Below are 10,138 nucleotides of genomic sequence, written 5' to 3'. Positions count from 1 at the left end.
AGAGTGTGCGTGTGTGTGAGTGCATGTGTGTGGGAGGTTACTGTGTGTTTCTGTGAGGCTTGTGTGTGTGTGTGTGTGTGTGTGTGTGTATGTGTGTGTGTGTGTGTGTGTGTGCACGTGCACATGTATGCATGCACGTTAGCTTCCGTGTGCATGTATGTTGGCCAGCACGTGTTGGCTTGCATGTGTGAGTGTGTGAGTGTGTGTGTTAGCATGAGTATGTGCATGCATGTGCATGTTTATGTGGGTACATGTGTCTGCGTGCATATGTGCATGTGTGTATATGTGCTTGCACGTGTTTGTGTGTGTGCGCGCATGTGTGTGCGTGCGTGCGTGCATGCATGTGTATTTGCGTGTCTTTGTCCTTCCGCGGCTGGCTCAGAGCCACCGAGGCATGGAGAGGTCATCTTAGCATATGACATTCTCTCCAGCGCTGTATCCCGTAAGGGACTAAATCACGCTCAAGTGAGAGTGCAGGGGGAGAAAGAGCATAACCAGGGGCGAAGATAAATGTTGCAAATGATTGTTTTCCACCAAGAATAGTTCTACTTACCGGAGAGTAGTGCTAGCATGATCTACAGCATTTTCCACTGTAATAAAAGTGAATTACTAAGCCGTTGGGCGGTGAGCAGTAATGCTACGTCTGACAGCAGTGACCCCTCAGTGACGGCGCGGGGAGAAAATAAAAAAACAAACCCCTAATGTTACAAGGAGGGAAATGGTGAAACAAACACGGAGGATGCGTTTATTGCCATTTTACTAGATTACTTTCCACCACATTTTTGCATCCGTGCAGACGGGGGGGGGGGGGGGGGGGGGGGGCTGACCCCGGGCAGAAACCCGAGGCACCAGATATCCATCACCCCAAACGCTCCACTCCCCTCCGTGCCACATGACGCTTGACATCCACAAGGTCAACGGCATCACATACCGCCGGCCCGCCCTCACGCTGCCTCCAGACCAGGCAATCTCCACATTCGTCAGGCTCTTAGTTCCCGACGCCCTGCCCTCTGCCACGCGCCCCGGCCGCACTGTAAATCATGACCCGCGTAAAGAACCTATTGGCCGTGTCTCCTCTCTCCCGGTTCCCTTCTATTGCCACGTTGAGTGATCATAATGTAGATGAGGGCGGCACGTCTTTCAACCCGTACCCTGGGAGACGCAAGGTCGCGTCCCCTTAATGTCATGATTAGCTCCATTGTGGCTCAATGGGTTCCACGGTGATGCTCCTGTCGCTGCTCAATGAAACAGCGCGTGCTGTGTAATGCTGTATTAATATTGGCATTCGCCATTTCCCAGGATGTGGAGTTTAGTGTCACATTCACACACACTCAGCCACACTCAGATATCCCGAGAGATGATAAGAGGCTCGCTGATAGTGGCATAGTGCAGACCTGATAGGAAACAAACATTTGTTAGTGGGCCCGCGATGTCCTTTGATTTGATGTGATTATATTCATCTGTTCACAGGGTTACAGAGAACGAGGTGTTTTATTTGAAGATCTAAGTACTACTCTCCTGGCTCTCCACCACCACCTCTGTTTGTGCTAATTACACACCGTGCATGCGTGCCACAGTTGCCTGTAACCTTTTCTCTCATTTAAATATCAGTTTCACGCGGGGAGCGCGGGAGCGCCGCGCTGTTGAGAACAGCGCGTCTCGCCCACACGTACCTACCTCCCCTCCCACTCTCCCTCGCTCTCTTGCTGACATGTAAACAGGGACATGTGTCCGTAGCCATACATTCTCCCAGCAACAGATGGAAGGCCTGCAGGCGATGCCTGGGAGATGTGTGTGAGGGGAGGAATGGCCAAGTGATTTTCTGAGATCAGGTGTGGTGCAGCACAATGGCACCTCCTGCTCTTTTCAAGCACTGCCCGGTCCCTAGCCTCTGGTCATACGCCGACACAGAACAACAGCGGCATCTGTGGCAGGTAACGAGCGCCTGAAATCTGGATCCCAACCCGACACCGCCAACCATTTGTTGCAGTTTAAAATCACTGCTGCTCGTTCTTGTGTTGTTCCAGCCCAGCTCCGTGGGCAGTGAATCGATCCCGAGCCGCTCGGCGTGGGGAGACACGCCGCTGAACACTGGAGGGGGGCTGGCTACAGGCGCCGGATAAAGCACGCTAGTGGAGAGCAGCATAGCAATGGGGCCGCCGCCGCCGCCGCCGCCTCATACAGGGCCCATCCTGGGACCTGGACTTCTGGGGCTCGTTCGCTCAGGGCATAAGTGACCCGTTGAAATAGCATCCCGGGCACCTGGCTGTGATTCACCGCGGCCCCTCTTTCCCCGCCGGGCCACTCCAGCGCGGCTCAGAGAGCCGGCTCGCCACCGCTGGCGTCAAACAGCAGATCCTCTGGTCTTTTTTACCCCCTGCTTTAGTAAACACGGTAATAGCAGTGCCGTGTTTGTGTGGATGCCGTGTTAACACTGTGACTGTCAAAGGCCATCATGCCCCTTCAAAGCATGATGGCTCTCTGAAGTGGGCTCTCTCGGTCGCAGCCATTTTCCACTTGACTGGCCTCACACACAAAGGGGGGCACTGGTAGCTCATAGCAGCTGTCCTAGGTCAGTGGGGGTGGGATACAGGAGACCAACGAGAGGGAGAGTAGACCAGCTAGCAGAATGGGGGGAGGCATATTGTGATCCACAATATGCATGTAGTAGGTATGATGATATTATGTGGTAAACTCGTTTTTAGTGTGGTGTGTGAATGTGTTCCAAAGAGTTTTTAAATTATTTTGATTGCTCACATTTACCTTACCCCATAAGTCAAAGAATGTTATTCAACTTAATATAATTAGAAATTTAATTGCATGGCAAAGAAAATCCTTTGTATTCGGGTGGTCATGGTGCTAAAAGGTGTGCTGGGACAATAACTCCAGCGTGTGTTTTACAATATGCAAGTTAATGTATGCAAATATTCTGGTTGTCTGGCCATGTTGGCGTAGTATCAACATCCCCAGCCGCCCGGGTCCGGTCTCAGCTGAGAGAAGGCAGTGCACATTTCCATGAATCATTTCTTGACACTATATCAAGGTTATTGTGCTGGCAGTCAGTGGTCTGTAAATTGCTTTTGCATTGACAATTTAAAGGAGAACCACTGGGATTTAACTAGTCAGTGACTGGTCATGATTGACTATGAGGCCGACATTTATCCCAAATAGTAAAAAAAAAAAAAAAAGTATACATATATATATGAGCAACAGAAAAAATGTTCAATGCAGCAACAATGCATTTTATTGCATATTATGAAAGCAGCAACGAATAAACCCAACCCAACAAAAACCAAACACATGACGTTTGACGCTCTGCACTGCTGATCTTGAGGTAATAATTAGCTCACTACAGCAGTGTTACAAGTTTGCACCCCCACCCCCCCCCCAAGCCCCCTCCCCTGCTGTGCCGCGCTGTAATTGGTCCACTCATGTTGCACAGTCGGGCCCGGGAACAAAGGGTTCCCAGAGGGGGACTCCATGCTGACCCGTGCTGAACTCCACCACAACAATGACAGCCAGAGAGCATTTACATATGCTGACAGACTCGTCTCTCCTCCGGGGGTGGAGCGATGGGCACTTCATTAAAGCAACATCAATACCTGCTGATAGAAAACGAGGAGCGAGGCCCTCGCGCCGCCGCCGCCGCCGAGGACGGCGCCGCGGAGTGACAGACGGCTGTCACCTTCAATTCAAAATAAATGGGACGGAATTCATTAAACGGGAGTATGTGTGGAAAATAACGCGAGCGAGGGAGGGACGGCGGCGGCGATGGGGGGGGGCTGCTGTCGGCCCGTCGCCTCCTTCCTGTATCTGAATGGCGCCCGTGCTTCAGCAACTGCTTGCCCACAAGCTGTTCACCTGAAAAATAAGCTGCCAGATTCCGCCGTCCCTGCCAGATATACTCAAGTGTGTTTCCGCACTCTCTCTCTGAAAGCCCTGTTGATACATTCTGAGGATAAATCTTTATCTCCTCTCCCGGGCGCATTCGGTTATTATGCTTTTTGCAGTGCGCCGCCGTCGCTCTCTAACACGCTCACTCAGTGAGCCTTGCCCGGCCGGCGACCGCCCCGCACAATGTCACCGAGCGCCGCCGCTGTGCACCCAGGACACAGGTGATCTATCTGTCGATTCAGCAGCTACCGCCCGGCTCCATGCATTTATTGCGTCATGGTTCTTTGGATTTTTTTTATTCTCATTCGCCATTAAAGCAAGGGTATAAAACCTCCCTCCTATACGTGACACATTGCAGGGGGACAGGGGAAGGGAAAGGGCCGGGAGGGGAGAGGGGGGGAGGGGGCGGCGGCTCTCTGGGTGGTGCCGTCCTGAGCAGATGGATCACTCTGTGGTGTAGTAAGTGCAGGCTTCACATGGCAGAGGAGACTGCAGGATCTCACAGGACCAGAGCGCCGCATCCAGGTGGCCACAGCTCCTCCTGGCCAGCTGGAGGAACCATGGGACCATCTGACACACAAAACCCCGCAGAAACGATACACTGTTCTTTGTCCCGTCGGTCGCCCTGACACAAAAGACCCCCACACACCCCATCAAGGAATTTTAGCTAATGATGCTAGGGGATAAAATATTGCTTCTTTTTTTTTTTTTTTTTGGCACCAATAGTTCAAGGTCACTTGACAACGCGAGGCTCTGAATTGAAATGCGTGGGGCGACAGCAGCGTCTTCTAGGGGCTTGTCGCATGCGCCTCGTTAAAAAGGCTCTGCACCTCCAGGAAGAGAGACGGATGAGACAATAAAGAGCAAGGCCCGTGATATTCTTCTTCGTATATTTCCTATTATCACATAAAGATCAATCAATCTGTTCTGATTGCATTAACCAGACGGCTGTCATCTGAAGTACAATTTATACTGCCCCGTAGTTTCGACAAATCAGAATAAAGAAGTCACATCTGTGCTGCTACACGACACATCATTGGTCCTCCAGGCGATACCCGGCTAATTGCGGGCCCATTTGATTTCCTTCCTCTTTTCTTTTTGGACTCGGCGTAGGGGTCAGGGAAACCCCCAAGTGACCAGCAGCAGAGGCAACAGCCAGTGCCCCCCTTTGAGTGTGGGTAATTAGAACCCTCCTCCCTGTGCCTCCCTACAGGGGCCGGCCTGGGGACCCCTTCTCCCCCCCCGCCGCCCCCCCCACGCCCCCACAACCCTGCTTCCTCCCCATGGTCCTGTCTGAGGGGTCAGGGGGGTAGGGAGCGCCAGCAGCTGCTGACGAGGAACCACTCTCTGGTTCCCATGGCTCACCAGCGTCCTTGCGCCCCTCCTCAGGGGATGTGCAGCAGCAGCATCGTTGAGAAGTATCCCAGGCCTTTGGGATTAGGTCTCTACTGTGTGGTCCGTCCGTCCGTCCCCCCCGCCCCCCGATCAGGGTCACCGTCACATCCTCTCTTTTCCCCTGAATTCTCGTAATATTTGTTTTATAACATGTTTATTGTTGCTCATCACTGTATTGGCATCATCGTTTCAGTGAATGTCACAAAGTCTGCATTTCAAAGACACTACAAATGTATGAAAGGGATGAAATTGCTTGGGGTTCTTCTATTCCAGAAGAAGGCTGAGACTCCCACGCTCAATGGTTCGGTCCGGCCGCTCTGTGTCACAAGTTGTTGATGTGGCCCTTTGCTGCAGGAGGTCCGGTTGCATACGGCTAGCAAGTGTCCCTTGAGCTTAGTTGTGCCCCTCTGATATTTAGTTATAAAACCTCCATTAAAAAAAAGCGTTTGAGATTTTCTAATCGATAATCAAATATCTAATCGAATAAGATGTCTCAAATAAGGTATCATTATAACATGGATGGATGGATGGAACAAACAATAAAGCACAGAGTTAGAGTTGGAGTTGGTTTAATGTCCTGATTAAAACCAGTCTTCTTTATGAGTAGAGGCACGTCTTTGAATCATAGGTATATGTGCGCCATCTAGTGGAAGTCCCCTGTACTCGCCAAAGAAGCATTCTGAGCGAATGTAATTTCCCATCACGTTGCAGGAAATATCGACGATTTCTTCAACGACCAGTAGTCGTAGCTTGGGTGTACCCATATATATATATCAAATATTTATCAAACAAATATTTATATCAGCCAGTACATTTCCTGGAAATGACAGCCTTCGTTGTATTCAAGTGTTGCAAACGGTGTCTTATTTGAGCATTGAGCAGACGTCCATGGTCGAGCATCGTTGCAGCTCACAGGTAAACATCGTGTTGTGACCGTCATAGTGGGCACTTGGTGTTGCAGTAGTCTCCTGACTTGAACAACTTGTAGGTGTTCACCAGTGGAAACATAGTGACGGAGCCAACCAGGGATCCCAGTTGAGATGCAGCTCCACACCATACGAGGGCGCTGTGACTCTTGTCTCTAAGGATGACGCCAACCATTACCTTCACGTAGCAAAATGTTCCAGTGAAGAAGACCCATGAGAGAACCTGGGGATTACAATGAAAACATTAATACAATATGCATATCAAATGTACAAGTCTGTCTTTTCTCTTTAGTAATGTTTTACCCATAAACCTTTCATATATTTGTCATTTATCATGACAAATTTCATGATAATCAGTTCAAATGTGTATTTTAATGAATACTATATAAAACAATATACTACTGTAATTAATTAATTATGATAATCAAAACCCACAAGAACATATCTTATCCTTGATGCATAATTAAATTATTGCCGCCATGTTGCTGATAAAGCCAGTGGGTGGCTCTTTATTAAGCAGCCTCGTCGCTCAGCGAAGCCTCACAATGACGGCCAGGCCCACTGGAGAGCTCTGCAGCAGAGGACAGGGGCTGAGCGCCGCCATGGCCATGTTGTAGCTCCCAAACGCTGAGCCCAGGACCCCCAGCACGCCCAGGAAGAGCAGCGACCTGGAAACCACACGGGTCAAACGCTAAATCATCACGTGGTCCTCAGGCCTCTGGACTGGAAACAGATACATTATATCATATAGATTTCCTTTAAAAACGTGTAATGTGATTGCCATTTTCCACATCACACTGTGGGGCCATGGGATTATTCATAGCAATGTCTATTGATCACTTTATTGATCGAGCCAGGTGTCTGGTGACGGACTGCTTCAAAACTGAATCTTTACCTATTTGGAAAAAACATGGCGACTGTGCAGGCGGCCGGGTTGGCCACTGACGACAGGGCGGCCGAGAGGTGGTAGGCCAGGTTGCCGTAGGGCATGCAGGAGTAGGTCTGCACGGAGGGCAGCAGGCCGTTGGCCGCCATGTTCACCCACACCACCAGGAAGTAGATGAAGCCCAGCTGGTAAACAGAGAAGTGCGCCCGGGCCGCCGCCGGCAGCTTCCCGTTCGTCTCCTCGGTCTCGTGCTGGAGCGGGGGCCCCCCCCCGTCGGGCTCGTCCAGGCCGGGGTTGTCCAGCCCGGCGGGGGCCGACGCGCCGCGCTCCGGGACCAGGGCGTCGGCGGCCAGGTCGAAGGAGACCCGGGGGAGTTTCTTCAGAGCAACGAACGCGGCCAGACTCACGCACATCATGGCCGCCAGGAAGGAGAAGAAAACCTCCGGGGAGAAGTTTGGCGGGAGGTACTGGGTCTGCAGCGCCCACGCCTCCCCTCCCCCCGTCAGGTTCTGAGTGGTGTTGACGCACGACGCCATGCCAACGCCCTGCGCCAGCGCCACCAGCCCCGGGACGAAGCCGCTCAGGCCCTCCCCGATGAAGTAGGTGGTGATGTACTTGGCGGGAAGCCCCGACATGAAGGGCAGGAAGGTGACGGAGGACGTGCAGTCCACCAGGGACAGGAAGAAGGTGAGGACGAAGAAGGCGGTGCTGCGCGGCGCGCCGCCCACCACGGTGGTGACGCGCCAGAAGACGGCGAGCAGGACGCAGGCCAGCACCCCGACGGCGAGGACGGCGTAGATGACGGCGGTCTCTCGGAGGTAGCCCGGCCGCAGCTGGTGCATGAGCGTGACCAGCAGGGGGCCCACGTTGGCCAGCTGGATGATGACGGTCAGGTAGGACGGCAGGTCCCACCTCTCTGGGAGCGTGTTCACGATGAGAGGCAGCTCCACCCACAGGCCGTTCACTGCCAGCCAGGAGCCCATGCCAAAGGCAGCGGCCAGGAGGTGGACCAGTAGAGCCATCGGGCCGGGGGGGTTGATCTGGTGTTTATGGCCTTAATTTAGGCAGTAGAAATCCTTCCGAGCCAGGTCAACTTCTGCTAATTGCCGTAACCAAAGAGGTCAAAGATAACGTTAGTGTTGCATCATACTGCTACATGAACAACTCAAGGAATCAACTTTAAGATTGGAGGAAAATGAATAAACATTGAAGACCATGGATATTCCTATTATTTCGACTAATAGTTGTGATTATTTGCTAATCAGAACCAGGATAATGAAATAGGCTCCCAAACATACCAGGTATATAGTATATAATAGTCGATGTTCATGTTTATGACTTCATACATAGTATGAAGGAAAAGACACCAGGAGCTATAGGCCTACATATGTTTAACCAATGCTTTTGCTTCACTTACTGATGGTGATGGAGTTAAAAGTAGGACATGTAAACCACGTATCATTCAGTTGACTGCTCTCACTTCCCCAACACCCACACACACAAGCGATCAGCCTCATGATAATGGTAACGCAGCATGTTTACCTCAATGGTCACGTGGTAAACGTAGCTTTTAGTATGACAAGAGTTCCAAATGATTATGCAATTTCACACAATTCACAAAATATTGTTCACTTAAAGTTCACTTAAAGCAAAAATATTTATTTCCCTCGTTAATGTCAGGACGTTTACATAAGCAGTTATGTATCTCTAAGTATCTGATTGTACTTACACGTCCGATGTATGGGAATGTCAAGATCAATTCGTGGTCATCTTACTAGAAGTGACCGTGTGGGACTTTCTCAGCCTGCTCCTCGTATTTGCGTGCATTCTGGGTAGGTCAAAGACCGGTCCAGCAGTCCGCTACTCCGGACCAGGTTCTGGGGTCATTTCACCTTTATGGGTGCGTTTGTCGAAGGTCGCTGACTGACTGATAAGATACCCGTGACGTCTTAGCTTTAGTCTATCAAATGTGCGTGTTTTTACATGTTATGGGGGGTTTACTTAACCTACACGGGAGACAATATCGCCCTCTGTCGGTTGCTTAACAGTGCTCTCCAAGTAAGAATTTACTTCAGAAGTTGGTCTGAACTGGCTAATCACAAGGCACTAACGTTTAAGGAAAGGGAGAATTATGTTTCTAGTGTAATCCATCATGTATTGAAGGCTGAAGAGCTCATTCAGTGGCTTATCTTCCTTGAACTATGTTACCTGCCCAGTAGACATCTCCTTGTTGAAAGAAGCACACCTTTTAAAATGTCAAAGTTGAACGTGAAAATTAACATTACCAAGATGTGATGTACTCTGAGCAGCTTTTATTACTAATTGAGTAATATGGATGTTGAAAACAAATAATTCAATTTTGTCATGGCAACTCATATCTATATTGTGGGGGAAACAAATCCATGTCGACTACACACAGGCCTAATCACAAATAATTGCACAAATAGGTCTTAACCCTCCAGGTATAAAACGTGCCGCTAACGCCAATCTAAATGCCCAGCCACATTTGAAATTCAATCGGAAATGCATTGGCTGGCAAAGGAGTGCTTACATGACTCAAGTTTCCCCAATGTTTTGGTAAGATCACTCAAGGTCAGAACAGAAGATATGTAAACACTGTACATAAGGCAAGTCATGGTAAATTCCAGACACCTACTTTCTGGAACATGAAGGGTGTACCTTAAATCCACAAAACCTATTTAGCAGTCTAACCACAACCAGACATCTAGCATCACACTTATGACCCACATGGAGGGAGGAGAAATCAAAACAAACACAAGTGGTTAAGAACATACTTCCACAAGTCAGATGTCTGTGCTGACTATACAAAGACCAAAAGAGGTAGCTGGTTCCAGTTTTCTTCTCAAGCGGTTAAGTGGGGTGTTTACTGGGATCATTTTGTTATCCTTTTTTTGTTTAACCAATGATAGATTAACACAATTTTATTTCAGTTCAAATCAAAAACATGGAAACTTTAGGATTGACTAATCATTACCAGTTTGTGGTAACTGCCCAACAAAATAAAAAAAAATGGATT

At 49.7% G+C, this 10,138-nt stretch overlaps 1 protein-coding gene across 1 annotated transcript; it reads right to left on the bottom strand.

Annotated features, from left to right (window-relative positions):
* Positions 1–5,977: 5,977 nt before the first annotated feature.
* On the bottom strand, positions 5,978–8,949 carry slc52a3-1 (solute carrier family 52 member 3-1). The gene is made up of 4 exons (XM_084479055.1): positions 8,831–8,949; positions 7,111–8,197; positions 6,760–6,883; positions 5,978–6,438 (listed from the first exon to the last, which is right to left on the bottom strand). Exons 2-4 carry the CDS (start codon positions 8,121–8,123, stop codon positions 6,226–6,228), a joined length of 1,350 nt encoding a protein of 449 aa, XP_084335181.1. The 5' UTR covers positions 8,124–8,197; positions 8,831–8,949; the 3' UTR covers positions 5,978–6,225.
* Positions 8,950–10,138: the final 1,189 nt, after the last annotated feature.

The sequence above is a fragment of the Micromesistius poutassou genome (genome assembly GCF_964030765.1).
Source record: "Micromesistius poutassou genome assembly, chromosome: 15".
Lineage (NCBI taxonomy): Eukaryota > Metazoa > Chordata > Actinopteri > Gadiformes > Gadidae > Micromesistius > Micromesistius poutassou.
This window is presented reverse-complemented; position numbering and strand designations above follow the sequence as displayed.

Bases quoted from the DNA above. Each gene is read 5' to 3' on its own strand.
- slc52a3-1 (XM_084479055.1), bottom strand. From the start codon at position 8,123: ATGGCTCTACTGGTCCACCTCCTGGCCGCTGCCTTTGGCATGGGCTCC. The intron at 6,884-7,110 runs GTAAAGATTCAG...TGTGGTTTCCAG, and splicing joins GCCATGTTTTTTCCAAATAG to GTCGCTGCTCTTCCTGGGCG. The intron at 6,439-6,759 runs GTGAGGCTTCGC...TGTAATCCCCAG, and splicing joins CAGTGGGCCTGGCCGTCATT to GTTCTCTCATGGGTCTTCTT.